The following is a 16,447-nucleotide window of genomic DNA, read 5'->3' as shown; positions in this document are numbered from 1 at the left end:
TATATGCAGCCTTGTAGGTATCACCATTACCACTCCATAACACTTCCTTTTCTGGTGTGATTCCACTGATTCCCGCCCTTGGAGGTACAGAGCAAGGCAAACAACAAAAATTTTTTAGGACTTCTACAGAGAAATAGGCTAGCACAACCGAGAAGATAAAGGGATCCCAGGGGCAGCGGCAACAGAGTTTCACTGGAGACATAAATGGACACAAAAGGAATTGCGTATTGACTCATACACTGAGACACAACAGCACTGTATGGTGCAAATATTAAAAATGTATGCATATTTGAATAATCAACATGTCTTTTAGTGACTTAAAGCTTTTGGAAAATAAGAATGTTTCATTTAATTGAATTACTTAATACAAGCAAACATAAAGAGGAACAATAAAGTACATTAAATGGCCAGAGGCATCAACCTCTAAAGAAAAAAGCATGCATATTACAGATAAGCTACACAATGAAAACAAAGACATAACTAAACCTGAAAAACAAAACTGTGGAAAGCTAGGTGCAAGAAGGGAATAAAAAATTTAGGATATGAACTGCAATATATAAAAAAGCAAATTACGCTACTGAGCCTAGTATTAAATCAGACAGCAGGTAACATTAAAAAAGGTCTATCTTTGTAGGCAAATACCTTTTCTTTTTTCCTCTCCAATCCAAACTGCTTTCCACAGCATCTGCCTTATTACTGTACATTTGTACCTTAGCTGGCTAGCAGAACCATGCCGTGTTATAGAACATCTTCCTCCTGTTGTCATCACTTTATCACATCTTGATTTCCAACCTCAGGGAGCAGGATTTCCCCACCTTACCTCCAGCGCTCTCTTGTAATCACCCAAATGAAAGGCAGAGTATCCAATCCAAAGGTCGGCATCCTCCTCCTGCTCACCCACGTGCCGTTTAAACTTTATAGAGAAGAACGTAAGAATTTTGTCAGCTATCACACAGTTTATAAAACCCCACAGATAATCAAAGTAATACCAGGCCATCTTATATCACCGATTGTTTGACAGCTGTGGACGCAACTGAGGCGGAGCTGCCCTCGCATTTCGGAGGGAAGCACAGGCAACCCTCACGTCCCAAACCTCGCTCTGCGAAGCGAGGGGAAAAGCTGCCACGCTGGGCCTAACGGGCGCGGCGCGGGGCGAGGGGGACACGGGGCGGGTGAAGGGCTCCCCTCGCCCCGCCGCCCCGCCGAGCGCAGGCGTGGCAGCGACGGCACCGCTCTCCCGAGGGGAGCGGGCGAGTCAGGGTGCCGGCGGCGCCCTGGGGCGGGGGTCTCTGCCCCGCCGCGGCCGTTACCTCCAGCAAGGCGATCGCGCCGGTGAAGTCCCTCAGGGCCAGGAGCTCTTCCAGCTGCGGCACCTTCTTCCCTTTCTTCCGCCGCTTGTCCCCCGGCGGCGGGGTAGCCCCCACAGCCGGCTTGGCCCGCGAGAGCATCTGGGCAGAAAGCAGAGCGGAACCGGGTCAGAGCCGGGCCCCGGCGGGGCCTCCCCCGGCCCGCGTCCCCCGCCGCGCCGCCACTCACCATCCTGCCGCCGGGCCCGGGCTCCTCGCTCCGCCGACGGCGCCGTTGCCAGGGTAACCGCGGGCCGGCGGAAGGCAGCAGCGCCGACCTGAGCGCGGCGGCGAAGAGGCGCCGGCTGGCGACTGGCGCCGCCCCCTACGTTCCGCTGCGCTGCAGCGGGCAGCGGTCTCCGTAGCGACGCAGGCCCCAGTGCCCTGTGGTTTAATTTTGGCTGCTGGCAGCTAAACCTGCACGCAGAGACACGTGCAGGACAGAGTCCCCTCACCCAGGAAAACAGTTAGAAATGGGGTTTTCACATGACGACAAGTGACACTGCGCTGATTAGGCGCAGAAACATCTGGCGAGCAATCGGTTTGCAGGTCACCAGCCCCTCTCGCCCAGTCTTGTGTCCCGGGCTGGGCCCTCCCCAAGCCCCCATGATCTCATCTTTTCCCCACATTTGGTCCTTTGCCTAAACATCCCCTAATAAGACTTGTGCGATCCCAAAATGCTTTCCCTGGCATGCCACAATGGATCTCATGTGCTTGTAGCCAGCAACCCGCCTCGCTCTCTGAGGTGATCCAGAGCGGCTTCAGCTGACCAGAGAGCTGCTGCCCTTGGGCTCGGTGGGTTGGTCACTCTCCCCTGACAGCCCTGTGGGGAGGGAATCCCACAGGTGTTCATACTTCTCTGGTAAACATTGCCACTCAATCTATATCTCTATAGTTATAAAGATGGAGAGCATAACATAAAATGTTAGGTATGTGGCTTGTATACATTTAACTGCATACAGCAGCTGATCTCTCTGGCCACCTCTGGATCATTTTCAAGCACAGCTTGTTTCATGCAGTGACTCTGACAATGCAGTTTTCTGCAAATGAAACATCTTTCCTAGTTACAGAGCAACATCATGCAGTGGAATTGCCCAAACTTTCATTTTTATATTGCCTGAATTGCATCATTAGCAATTCCAGTGCAGAGAACCAATGTGCAACGCTCCTTTCTTAGATAACTGTTCTTTCCACCATCTGTTCTTTGTCACTCATCCTTCCTAAGGCTAACTGCCTTGATTAAAAGTCCCTTCATTTGTAGAGTGGGTCAGCTTGACCTAACTTCATGCACAGATGTGTTTAACATGTAGTTAAACACTAAATCAGTGTGGCAATTCAGGAGTTTAGACAACAATTCCCCCCTGTTTGGACTTGCTTCAGTCCAGGACCAGTCCTTTTTCTTTACATTTAGGCGGAGCTTGAGTTACTCCAGTCATATATATTTTTGTTACTGATTGCTAGCATGTGTCCAGTGAGGTGTAGTAGTACCTTGGAGGCAGGTATCTTTGGGATGGAGGTGTGCATTACTATTACAATGAGATTTACTTCATCTGAGGAAAGTAATTTCACTGCAATGGTTGGCTCAGCAGCGGACATCTTCTCATATATTCTTCATGTGACAACTGCTATACAGCTTATCAGCTGTGTGGTACCATCAAGTTCCCATTCCTGCAGTGAGTACAACAGAACCTGGCTGTAGGGTCTCCATCTCTGCTCCACTCTCCACTACTCCTATTAGCCGGTGCTGAGATGGCAAGGTGTGTTGCTCTGAGAGCCATGGTAAGGTAGATTTCATGCATGCCAACCATCCTGAAAGCAATAGCTGTATTTTACCCTAGAAAGCTTTCTATAATACTATGCTTCTATTAGGCCCCAATTTTCTCTAATTCCACCCCCCACACACCCTACTCCCCCAAGGTAATTTTCCCACAAGCAGGCTAGAAGACTTCAGCGTCTCCTCTCTCATAACTCTGTGAAATCAAGAGAAACATCTAGATTGACAGGGATATTTTAAGATGCCTTTTTTCCTTCAGATCTTAAACAATGCCTCCGAAGTACTTTATTTCAAACTGAAAGAAAATAATAATTGTTGTAAATATCTTGCAGTAATTTTCAATACTGCCATAGAGTATTCTGGCTCCATACAGTAAGCTAGGAAAATTGAAGATTTTGGTTTGAGGAGTTTTTACTACACAAATGCCAAAGTAATCTGGGTAAAGGGGGAGAAATAGAAGGAGCAGAAGTTGTCACTGGTGTATATGTTATATTTTTGACTGAAATGCAAGCAAGCAAGTAAGCAGACAGTACAATTAGGCAAGATTCTTATTTTTTTAAAAAAGCAACTGAAAATACAATTTTCCTGCATTGCTTTCTTGCATTTTTAATATAGATTCTTTCATAAGATCCTGCTGTTCTAAGAATCAACATAATAAATACAGCTAAAATATTGACTCAAATGGAACAAAGCTCTCAGCTGCTCCACTGGTTTCCATTTCCCAGTGGCTTCCTGAATTCTTATGTGGTGGGTCCAAAGCTGGGGAATGTGTGAGAGCTAAAAGATGTGCAGTGCCAGTAGATTATCTGTGGGCACAAGAAGAACAGTGTCAACTGAGATAAAAAGTGATAGCAGCCAGAACAATTCCTTTTTATTTGCAGACAGTGTTTTGCATGGCACCAGTGGGATTCCAGCATCTATCTGGATGGGGGGGGGGGGGGGCAGTTTCTTGACCAAAAGTTTTATAATCATGTGGAGCAGGGAGTGCTCAGAAGCACATGTTTCCCTGCTGCCAGGAGGAACTCAGATGGGAGACATCTTCTAATCTTAACTATGCTTTGAAGGCAAGTCCCCTAGTCCCCTAAGCACTACCTGTACACACACACCTCTTTATATGTCTTTTCGTTGCCTCCAAAAAGATGATGTATTCCGTAAGGGTTAGTTTCAACTGACCTTCAACTTATCTGCAAGATGAGAAAGTAAAAATTTATTCCAAATACGAAACTGTGGACCCATTATATGTAAAACAGAACTATAGGTTACATTTAATAGCAGGGATCCTTCTTATTTGCTTCAGCATAACTCAAAGAGTTATGGCACATTCCCAACAGGCAAAGATGTGACTCTGCCAATCAGATCATTCCCTCTTAGGTGAGGCCTACCACAATATTAAAGGACAAGGTGATGAGTTTGGTTGTGATTGTAATTGATCAAAACCATAGACTTTGCCATTAGAAGGGTTGCTAATTATAAATTGCTTAACCTAACACGTGGGCAGATTGAACATAGTGTAAAAATTAAGTTCTCCTGACTTGTAGAGGTGCTACCTGTATATACTGTGTGAGCAATATAAGTCAGGGGCAAAATGCTAGAATTTGGCATTATGGCAATTGGTGCAGACTCTGTGTACAGGAGTGGTCTAAACCCCATTCAGAGCAGTAGGAGTCTCCATTCATAGCTAATGTTCACTAACATCAGTTGTGTAGCAGGACACGTAATTTATTTCTGTATTCTCATCAGCATCAAATTGACCAAAATATTTTTATCATGTCTGGTGTAGAAACTGTTATTTAGATGCAGACCAAAGCCAGAAGAGATGTTATAATCTTTTCCTCATATGAAATACCAAGGTGACACTGCATAAATTAAAGACAAGTCAAGAAGTTCAGCTATTCTATTAATAATGCTGGAAAATTGCTGCAGTTCTTACCTGTCATGGTTTAACCCCAGCTGGCAACCAAGCACCACACAGCTGCTTGCTCACTCCCCGCCACCCAGAGTGGTGGGGATGGGAATCAGAAAGGAATGTAAAACTCGAGCATTGAGATTTAATGATTTTAATTATTTAATTTTAAGATTAAATTAATTTTAACTTTAAAACTAATTTTAAGATTAAATAATTAAAATATTAATTTAAGCAGAATAAAAAGGTAAAAGCAATAACAATAACAACAACAATAATAATAACAGTTATAATAGAAAGGTGGGGGAAAGGATAAAACCCAAAGGAACAGGGAGAAAGGAAAACAAGTGATGCACAGTACAACTGCTCACCACCCCCAGACCGATGCCCAGCCAGCCCCCAAGCAATGATCCCCAGGCCCCAGCTAACCCTCCAAGTTTCTATACCAAGCATGACGCTCCATGGTATGGAACACCTCTTTGGCTGGTTCAGGCCAGCTGTCCTGGCTGTGTCCCTTCCCAGTCTCTTGTGCCCCTCCAGCCCTCTCACTGGCAGGGCCCAATAAACCAAAAAGTCCTTGGCTTAGCATAAACATTACCCAGCAACAACTAAAACCATCAGTGTGTTACCAACATTGTTCTCACATCAGAGCCAAAACCCAGCACTCTGTGAGCTACTAAGAAGAAAGTTAATTCCACCCCAGCTGAAACCAGGACATTACCATCACGATTATATTAGCCAGTGGCATTACTTTGGAGGCTATGAGCTGTAAAATGATTAATGATCATGTTTATTCCCGCACAGAATTGCTGGGAGAGAGGGAGTTGATTTACACTGATAGCAGCAAAAGGAAAGTCATGCACCTGTGACTAAATACCAAGATAAGCATCAAAGAGGGTAATCAGTGTTTAAATAAAAAATCAGAGAATGGAAAGTCTAAGAAAAGGAGAGGAAGGAGGGGAAGAAAAGAAAAAAGGGGGAGAAAGGAAAAGCAAGAAGTGAGAAAAAAATCATCAGATAACCAAAGCAAGAGGTTAGGAAATGACCTTTGCAACAATCACATGCTTCAATTTCTGTAATGTCCGGGTAAGATCATGTGTTTTTAGTAATCGTGCTTCACCCTGTTCTGCCTCTTGTATCTTTGAAAATGCACCTGACATCTCAAGATAAATGAAGTGAGAGCAATGAAATGCTCCCCTGCTAAAGCTACAAAGGAATTCCCTGAGATGAGTCAATGGGAAATTATTCCTTTAAAAGCAAGGAACTTGAAGAATATTTGCTTCTTTTTTATAGAGTCAGTAACTTCTGAACCTTAATCTGCCCTGGATAGACCACCCATGACGAGGAAAGGTGAAACATGCAAGGTGACAGCAAAGACCAGCCTACAGAGGTGACAGATCATGTGTGCATTTAATGCTCTTGTCAGGTCTCTGTGCCTAGCTCAAGAAAGCAAACAACAGTAATGTCAATGAAAGACCTCCAAACAGTGAAATGAAAACTCGTAATTTGATCTTTATTTTGGCAGGGAAACCTCTTTCTTTAGTTTTCACTGGTGTTTATGTCTGTGATTGTATGGGTTTACAGGAACTGCATCTTTAGAATTTTCCTTATACTTCCAGCATCCAACCTGTCATCAAGATTCAGCCAAGTTAATAAAAGTAACTTAAAAGCTGTCTTTTTACTGGATTTCAGCACCACATTTAGGTAAGTTTTTGGAAGTTTATGTATGTAGAACCAAAGGAGGTGAGGCAAGACAATCTGCTGATCTAGTTCAAGTCAGTGTCAGAACTGAAAAGGCAATGCAAGGTTTGCTGGATCCACACAACTTACCCAAGCCAGAAAGCCACATCATTGCAAGTGCTACACCCCAGAAAATGCAGTTATACTGGTCCGGAACATGTGCTGATATATCTGCACAGTATTCCACTGACATATGGATTTACAGAATCAAGTATGCACTAGCTGGAACATGTCATAACTCCATCCAATCCATAGTATAGGTGTGTATAATATTTACTAAAAAGAATTTAAGGAAACGGAAGTATGTGTTGAAGACACAAATTATTATACACTCAAGCCATTTACCTTCATAAGGAAAAACAGAACAGATGTCTGCACATTACAGACAGCTTATATTTGTCACTTGACAGAGCTGTATCCTGCTGAGTCTAGAACAGAGGCTAACTGTTATGCTGAAAAGAAAAACATGTCCTGTCACTCTGGAAACAAGATCCTTTAGAGAAGGAGTACAAAAGGAAGGAAAAAAAGAGGAAAAAATACTATTTAATTTGGTAATATCCAAGTCAGGTGGATGAATAATACTCATTTCAACACGGATATGTGTTGGGAAAGGGTTAAAAGGAAGAAGACTTCCTTAATTGAGTCAGGTATTTATGATACATCACATATTTAGCTTCATCTTCTGGTATGTGGCAACACAGATCAATAGAAAGATGAGGCCACCACCCAAGCTGCTGGGAGTATGATGCAATTCCAATTACAACTTTTCTTATCATTGTCTGTAGATTTCCTCTTACTAGGTTGGTAACTTCTGATAAGAACAGTCAGTGTTTTGCAGTATAAATCCACTAATGTGGCAGCAATTATGAAATCCAAGAACAGACCTAAACTCTCGATAACCCATGGGAATGGCAATATAGCAAGGACTTCTACTTTTATCAGGATCTGTACTGGATCAGGATCATGCTGTACTATCAGGATCATGCAACACAACGCACATATTTGCATGCTGTTTTACAGGCTTGTTGTTTATCAGTAGAGTGTTTCAGCCCCAAAGAACAATGTTTGTAAAGTCTTTCTTTATGTTCTTGTGTAGTAAATGAGGAAAAAAAGGTCAGTTTTGAAAAGTCAATACAGCTGCTATGCAGCTGCTATACATGTATACCATATATATGTATACAGCTGCTATATATGTATAATATACAGCTATGTTTGTCACCATTTACATTACTGTCTTCTAAATCTCGGTAGTAGAGATATTGTAAAAATAATTTAAGACAGAAAAAAAGTATTTCATGTCCTTGGTCTTCTCTGTAATATTGAAAGTTAAAGAAGGCATCTTTATATTATGCAGTCTAAACCTGTAAGTTACTATGTTAACTAAGCACAGACATTACAATACTGTAATGTTTTCTTTTTTTGTTTGTAATCACATTTGTGATTCCAACCTCTAACAAAACTGGGTAAAAAAGGAAGTGGAAACATTTTTATTTTATTTTTCTTCAATGTGATTCTCTAAATCTTTTTAAAGACAGGGTAAAAGCTGTTAAAGCCCTGCAAATCAAAATAATTTGGAATCAGGCTTAGTAATAGTGAGTAGAACTTGAAAACAACGTTGTTTGAAGTTTTTCTACATTTACTCTGTTGGCTAAATATGATCAACTACTACAGCATATAATGTTTCATGCAAATTTCACATTAAAAATTCCGTATTTTACAGAAACAATATTTACAACCTCTTTTATTCAACAACATAAGCATGGCCACTGAAACCAAGGGAATTTATTTTTTAAGTAAGTGAGAATTAAATACATAAATGCATCTGCTGTTCTTTTTATTTACATATCTTTTCGGATTCTTTTTTTAATGTCCTTCACATTTCCCAATTCTGCGATGCTGGAGACTTGCAGCATCTTTTTTATTTTAATGTAACGCTTGTGTACTGTCAAAGTTTCCAGCTCTGGAGAAAATAAAAAATAATATACAATTTTGAAACTTAGAATTTGATAATAATAATAGTAATTAAATGGCACTGAGAAAAGAAATAATTGTGCTAATATGTAGAAAAAAGTGTCTATTTTAAAGGACACTGTCAAAATATTTTGTTCTGCAAAATAACACAACGGTATTACAATGCATGTTTCTTTACAAAATAGTTGCTTGAAAAATGCTACACTGGTTGTCATTGGTACCAGAGAAATTGAAGATGAGATGACAATATGTCTACATTGTCTTCGGACCTACTAGGACTTACTGGTGCCAGCTTCCACAGTAGTAGTTTGATTGACTGGGGGCAGCTGATACTTTCACGTATACAATAAAACAGAGGGCAGAACAAACAAATGGTGCTGTAGAATCACACACTAAACCCACTTTCACTAAAACCTGTGATACAGTTCTCAGTGAGTTAATCTGAATTTATATTTCTAATCTAACACAGATTATAAGAACACCCACAGAGACCTATTACGTTTTTTGTAGCTATGCAATATATGCACAGGTGTCATGGTTTAACTCCAGCTGGCAACTAAGCACCATGCAGCTCAGTCTCTGCTGCACTTGCCCTGCTTCTTGTAAAGCTTGTCCTCTATTGGTTCAGGTGGTTCCTGCTAGAGTAATTCCTACAACATGCAACTTGAATCATGGGTTACAACAGTTTAAAGCTATTTCCATTACAATCTCCACCCCGGTCCCTTTGGACCAGACGATTGGGTTTAATATTGCAATGAACTCTTCACCTTGCCCCTGCTCCAGCTTGGAGTTGTCCACAGACTGCAGTCCCTTAGGGTTGTAGCTGCTCCAGATGGAGCCCTATTTATGCACCACAGTCTGTTCAGGAGTATACCTGCTGCGGCATAGACTTTGCACAGCCACAGATGCTTCGAGATGTACCTTCTCCAGTGTGGACTTATCCTTGGGCCACAATACCTTCGGAGCTATACCTGCTGTGGCACTGACATAACCACAGCCACTGAGATATACCTCCTCTGGCATGGGCTTATCCATGGCCACAGACACTTTGGGGTGTCCTGCTCCCATGTGGACTCATCCACAGGTCACAGCCCTGTCCACTCGAGTTCACACTGGAGTTCCAGCTTGTCCAGTACAGCAGCACAGGAACAGCAGCGATGCCCTGGCCATCTGCCAGCCCTGGCGCATCACCATTGCTGTTATCAAAATGTTCCCAGGTACAGCAGAGTAAGATGATAAGCAGTACAGCAAGCAGCAAAAGCAAAAAGCAGTGACTAACAAGCCCTAGACTAATGTACAGTAAGGCAAGCAAGCCCCATAGCAAGCACAGGAGCCTGCCAATTAATAGCTAAACACCAATAACGGCTATAAATTCAATCTAGCACATTCCAATCAAATCTGTCATTATCTTGAAACCTTCAAGCCCCGCGTTGGGCACCAAAAAATACTGTTGTGGTTTAACCCCAGACAGCAACTAAGCCCTACACAGCTGCTTGCTCACTCCCCCCTGCTGGGATGGACGAGACAATCAGAAGGGTAGAAGTGCGAAAACTTGTGGGTTGAAATAAAGTCAGTTTAGTAAGTAAAGCAAAAGCTGCGCACACAAGCAAAACAAATCAAGGAATTAACTCACCAGTCCCCATGGGCAGGCAGGTTCAGCCATCTCCAGAAAAGCAGGTGTCCATCATGTGTAGTGGTTACTGGGGAAGACAAATGCCATCACTTTGAATGTCCCCATCTTCCTTCTTGCTTCTCCAGCTTTATATGCTGAGCATGACATCATATGGCATGGAACATCCCTTTAGTCAGTTGAAGCCAGCTGTCCTGGCTGTGTTCCCTCCAAAATTCTTGTGCAGCCCCAGCCTGCTTTTTGGTGGGGTGGGGTGAGGGGCAGAAAAGGCCTTGGCTCTGTGTAAGTGCTGCTCAGCAAGAACTAAAATATCCCTGTATTGTCAACACTGTTTCCAGCCCAAATCCAAAACAGTCCATACTAGCTACTATGAAGAAAATTAACTGTATCCCAGCCAAAACTAGCACAACAGGTATTATTAATGGTGGTGAGGGACTCTTCAGACAAATAAATGCAGGGCCTGCCCATCTGAATCTTAATCATCCCTGTGCTTCTGAAGGCAGAGCAAGCGATGAATGACAGGGTTTGTATTCAATGATTCAAGGCAAGATCTCCATCAATGGTTAATAGTGCTAGGTTTACAAAGATGAGGTACTCAAACTGATGTACATCTAAGAACTGACTTTTTGGATACATGGTTGCATATAGTGAAGTTACTTAATTCTGGGATCTTTTTTACCATGATAACAGTAGCTGATGCCTGGAAGCCACAGCTAGAAAAAATGCACTGGGGATGTCAGTTGCAGTTTCTTAGCACCTTATTCCTTAGAAGGCGATTAAACCTTGACTCTTTTAAGAAAGAATAAGTAGTTTGGGAAGTTGTGATTCAAAGATGTTTTGGGGATCTACTTTGTGGCTTATCTTGAGGGTGTCAGGAGAGCTTACTTTAGGCAGGATATTCCTGGTGTTTGAGTCTTTCACTCTGCTTCTCCCAGTCTTCACATTCTTTCAGGGGAGGGCAGAGTCATTTGCATTGCCTTCAGGATGCTCCCATTACTTGTAGTTCTGTCATAAAACAGTATTTCTAACTAAAGGTGCAGTTGCCTGTAGGAGTCAAAAAGCTTTTTTTCCTTTCCTCTGACATAATTTGACTTCTAGGTTTCTGAACTGTATCCCTCCCTGACTAATCCTTGAAGTATGAGAGCTGGTTCATGGTTGGAGAAAAGTTACTGAGATAGCGGGGGCAGTGCCTTGAAGGGATATGGAAGATTTTTTAGGGTATCTGGTTGGTTTGTGTCACTGGTTTTGTGTCATTGGTTTTATAGACTGCTAGACTGGACATTATGAAATAATTAGATGAATTTGGCTGGGGTCCTTGGGAGTTTAGCTTCATTCTGCAGCCAGGGCACTATGAATGGACTGGCACTGGTGTCTCACCTCTTCTATGCCCCAGGGAAAAGATCTCTCAGGCACAGGCAGCAACAAACACAAATATACAGAATTTTCCTTTTGCTTGTGGCAGACGTGTCAGATTTTGTGCTTCACACATATGACTTGTTTACTTTTTCTTCTCTCCACCCTCATGACCATCTATAGTATCAGTAATTCTCAGGTTTATCTCAGCTGATGCCACAGCTTTTTTTGTCTCTCTTATGCCATGAAGCAGATGTTACTGATCAGTCTGCCAGGCAATTGAGTCTGATGTGCAAAGCCCTGAGGTACAAGGGAAAGTGTGGTGTTCAGCAGGTTCCAGGGAGTGCTTGCTTCAGCCTGGCTGCAGCCTCCTGCCACATTCCCTCCTGCTCCATGTCACTCAGTGCTCCAGGCGTGCTCCTATCATGGGACCTGACACTGAGAGGCTACACACAGCAGGCAGTTATAAAGTTGAGAGGTCAACAACTCATTTATAGCATGTTCTGGCTGGGGACCCCCTGTGGCACTGTGAAGGCAGGGGGCAAAGGAAAGAGTAAAAAGAAATGCTGTGCTAAGGCTGCAGTTGATTTTACCTTTTGTTTTTAAAGGACATTTTTACACTGCCATGAAAACCAACCAAATACATGAATAGATATAAAACCAAGGAGACCTCGGTGCCGTTACATACTCCCTGTGTGATCGGCAATGTAAAATACTCAGTTCTACTTGCACTGTCCACGCTAGCTAACTGTTTGTCTCAGATAGGCTAAGAACAGTGTAAAAATGCAAATCTTGCTCTGCTGAAGTTTGGGTCAAATCTGTTATTGACTTATATGGAATAAATTTCAAGAAGTTTATAAATACCTATCAAACAAGGCAGTGATGAGCAGATGATCTTAGGATGAAAAGCTGTATTCCCTTCTAAGTCTGCGGCTCTAGCCAGCCATACTAGTCCAGATGCTTACAGGACAGACAGCTAATATAGAATTACTGTATTACTAATTAAAAATGCTAGATTAGATATGCTGAGGTGTTCAAGATCTGCTCTTAAATTCTGGCTCATGGTATCCTCTGTTGTTTGGTATAAGAGAGATTCAAACAATAATAATTTGGTATTAAAATAGGATCATGTAAAAAGTCTGCAAATCTATTTGAAGCGGATTCAACACCTTTTGAATAAAGGCTTTGAAAGAAACCACGGAGTTGCAGTTCTGTCTTATACCAAAAGCAGTTACCCTGTTGCCGATTGTTTTCCTTGTTTGTCTTAAAACTATTTCAGGAAGGTAATAAAAGTAAATTGATTTATTATCTGACAGCCTCAGTCCAGGTTTCAGTAGAAAAACAGAAGCTCCTGTAGATGTGCACAAACACCCCAAATTCAGACCAACCACACTCAGTACTTACTTCATTTTGCCTGTTGATTCCTTTTATCCTGCAATTCTCCTTTGTTCCCAGACTTTTCCATAAGGTTTGTGGGTTTTTTTGTCTTCCCTTCATTCTACCTACCTTCCCTGAGACCATTCTCAGGAAAGATACTCAGAAAAGCCAGAAGCCCTACCCAGGAACAATACTGCTGTATCCTCTAGTGTGTGCTTTTTAGCAATGCCATTTAAAATTTAGCTTTGGTCCCACAGGTCTGAGATGTAACCTTCAGCTTTGGTAATCCTTACCTGATGCAAGAGGTTGCATCACATAAAGTATTAATATGTTTGGCCTCCATTTGAGGAGCCATCTGACAAGGTGGGAATGAACAATGAGACTGTGCTGCCTGGGAACAATGCGTCTAGGGCAGATGTGGGGTGCTTTGGTGTGCAATGCTTGGGCGAGTATGAGCGGACAAGCTTTGTGCTGAGTCTACTCTGTAAGTAGAAACAAAAGCTTTGGTCTGGAGGACTGAAAAAACACAAAAAGTGTTTCAATGGTAAAAGCTGAAGGAATGAAATTGGTACCTTCACAGAAGAAAATATATCTTTGATTAATGAGCCCAGTCAGGAGAGATGGTGTGGCAATGTAACCAGAGATGTAGGGCAATGCAAACATGAAGAAACCATCTGTCGTCCTCTAGGCTTTAACAGACCTTGTATTTTATTTCCATTTTAAAGAGTTGTCTTTACAGTCCATTTGTCCCGTCACCTTCCTTCTCTCAGCTCATCTCTGTTATGAAGACTTAGTGCCCTTATCAGGCAAGGTTTCGGGTAATGCTTCAGGTTTATAGCTTGAGCCTTTCCATGAGCAAACATTCACAGCAACCTTTAGCCTCTCTACTGAATTTTGCTGTTGTTAGTTTTTCACAAACAGAAGTGCCACCTAGTACACAGGAGGGACGGGCAGAGGTGAAGGCAGCAGGGAAGAGCCTGAGAGAAGAATTGTATAGCCTGTCTTTGAATCTATGGTGTGGATATCTCTTCTATCCTGCCCAGGAACAAAACCAATGTAAGGTATCTGAAAGAAAGAGGGTTGGAAGAGAAAAAGAAAAGAGAGAGCACACACAATGGATCTAAACTGAGCAATAATGAAGAAACACATGTTGAGTCTGGCCCTTTGGCCTTTGTTTTTCTTGCCCTGGCTGCTGCAGCAAGTTGGTTCAAATGAGTGTAGCAACAACAATTATGTGATCAATGTGATGCTCATGAATTACTCGGACTTGCCATCTACTACTGATAATTTGAAATTAGCTGTGAAGGAAGCCTTGAAAAGGGTACAAAATGAACTGCAGACAACAGGTAAGGCAAAGGGTTTTGGTTATTCCTCTGCTGCTTTGGTTTCTTGTCACACTTCATGCCGTGCTTCCTGCTCATCTGACCTTCAGCAAACTGCTCCTCAGGCAGGCTCCTTGCCTGTCCATTCACCTTATGTAGATCATACAGAAATAGTGACCACCCCCTGTAAAAACAGAAGTGCTCTACAGATGGGCAGAGCCATATTTGCTTTCATCGTGTTTGGGCAGACTCTTCATGCTTTCCTGGAGTTTTTCAGTTGGGACTGGGAACATGGAAATTACTGAACAGGATCAGAAAAGACCAGTGATCTAGTACCATAACTGATATGCCCTTGCTTCCTTTTATGGCTGGATTAGCTCCTACTTTCTGAAACTAATTTTCTTCTTGATCCCATCCGTTGGTCACCTTATGACTTGAAGTGTGAAGAATCTGCAGTCCATACGTTTTTCCTTCATATAGAGTCACTGCAGATGATGCTTTTATTTATTTTGCTATCTTACCTCTCCTATTAGTATCACCAATCTACTGTTACTCCCTAGATATAATGGGAAAAAGAGGTTCCAAAGAAATGATACCCATTGCCTTTCTGTCCTCTAGTTGAAGATATTTTGTCCAGTTTTATTGGAAAGTGGTCTCCGAATTCCTTTGCACAGAGCCTTAAAAAAGTCTTTAATATTGGCCAACACTAAAAGTACTTTGTACTGAACGTACTAACACTCATCAGAAGAAGTCAGCAGTCCACATTGGAGAAAATTTTACAGTCTTATCCTAAGTAGTGGGAGTTAAAATGATAGGTGAACTTTCTAGCAGCTTTTCGGTGGGAGACATCGTAGCATAAGACTGCTCAGACCTGTGTCAGAAAAGGGATGCTGTGTGGTAGTGGTTTAATTAAATGTTCCTCAGCATTATGAGGGGCAACCTAATTGCTCTCTACAGCTTCCTGAGCAGGGGAAGTGGAGAGAGAGGTGCTTAACTCTTCTCCCTGGTATCCAGTGATAGGATATGTGGGAATAGTTCAAAACTGCACCAAGGGAAGTTTAGTCTGGACATTAATTAATTAATTAACTCATGATGCTGTTTACTTTTACATTTGCATTGCAGGAGAAAACGTTACAGTCAATGCCACTTTCCACACCTTTACCTCATCACTCTATGTCTCACAAGGCTGTCGGACCAGCACCTGTGAAGGTGTGGAGCTCATCAAGGAAATTTATGTGAGTAGCAGCCTTTTTTAAGCTGATTTCCTAAGAAGACAAGACTTTTTTCTTTCTGCATATGTGTGCATGTGTCTCTCTGTCTTTCCTTATTAACTTTTGATCCTGTTGTTCAATTCCAAACAAATTTGACAGGGAACTGAAGTTTTCAAAGAGAAGATGTTCCTGTAAATTTTGTGAGGACAAGCAGAAAAATACTGGAGAGAGATTCTATGAATGCTTCCCAGAGGCTGTCATTAGACATTTGGTGGCAGTGCCGGCTAAAGCAGCCTTCAGCTTCAAGCTCCTTTTCCTATGCCTAAGTTGTCCTCTTTTTTATACCTGCACAGCTCCTTGCGTGGCCATATAGCTGAAGCAATCCATTAAAAAAACCCCAAACAACCTCCCCCCCGCCCCCAACCCCAAAAAACCAAACTCAAACAGCTCAAGCAGAGCAAAAAAAGGTCCGTTCCAAGTGGATCAGACCCTGATTTGGTTCATCATCAGTTTACACAAATACACAAAGAGAGAGCTGTGTGGGTATGGGAATGTGTGGACAAAGAGGTTATTAGGCTGGCAGTGATAGCAAAGAAACGTGTATGGAACTATGCCCAGAGGGCAAAGATGAAGTGCTCACTTCTCACTAGAAATCGCAAAAGTCACATGGGAGAAACTATGTGCATACTCTAATATGAGGAAAAGCTTCAGTTAGAATCGGTGCCTTACAAGAAGCTGTATTTGGTGAATTTTCTCACATCTAATAGCTGTCACCTCTGAGTGAAGCTCTCTCAATCCAGTGTGAATTCTCAGATCTACC

At 42.4% G+C, this 16,447-nt stretch overlaps 2 protein-coding genes across 2 annotated transcripts in view; one reads left to right on the top strand and one right to left on the bottom strand.

The window, feature by feature from the left end:
- The window catches only part of TTC26 (tetratricopeptide repeat domain 26), a 55,259-nt gene extending 53,623 nt beyond the window's left edge, over positions 1–1,636 (bottom strand). Inside the window, exons 1-3 of the mRNA XM_037390115.1 lie at positions 1,537–1,636; positions 1,311–1,448; positions 821–913 (exon numbers count right to left, since the gene is read on the bottom strand). Of these exons, the coding sequence (XP_037246012.1) occupies positions 821–913; positions 1,311–1,448; positions 1,537–1,539 (234 nt within the window). The 5' untranslated portion in view covers positions 1,540–1,636. The remainder of the gene's footprint in view (positions 1–820; positions 914–1,310; positions 1,449–1,536) is intronic.
- Positions 1,637–14,047: 12,411 nt separating this feature from the next.
- Positions 14,048–16,447, top strand: part of GUCY2C (guanylate cyclase 2C) — a 48,225-nt gene continuing 45,825 nt past the window's right edge. Inside the window, exons 1-2 of the mRNA XM_037390390.1 lie at positions 14,048–14,440; positions 15,539–15,651. Of these exons, the coding sequence (XP_037246287.1) occupies positions 14,230–14,440; positions 15,539–15,651 (324 nt within the window). The 5' untranslated portion in view covers positions 14,048–14,229. The remainder of the gene's footprint in view (positions 14,441–15,538; positions 15,652–16,447) is intronic.

This window comes from Falco rusticolus, chromosome 5, assembly GCF_015220075.1.
Source record: "Falco rusticolus isolate bFalRus1 chromosome 5, bFalRus1.pri, whole genome shotgun sequence".
In the NCBI taxonomy this organism is placed as follows: domain Eukaryota; kingdom Metazoa; phylum Chordata; class Aves; order Falconiformes; family Falconidae; genus Falco; species Falco rusticolus.
Note: the sequence above shows the minus strand (reverse complement) of the source record. Positions and strands in the feature narration are given on the sequence as shown.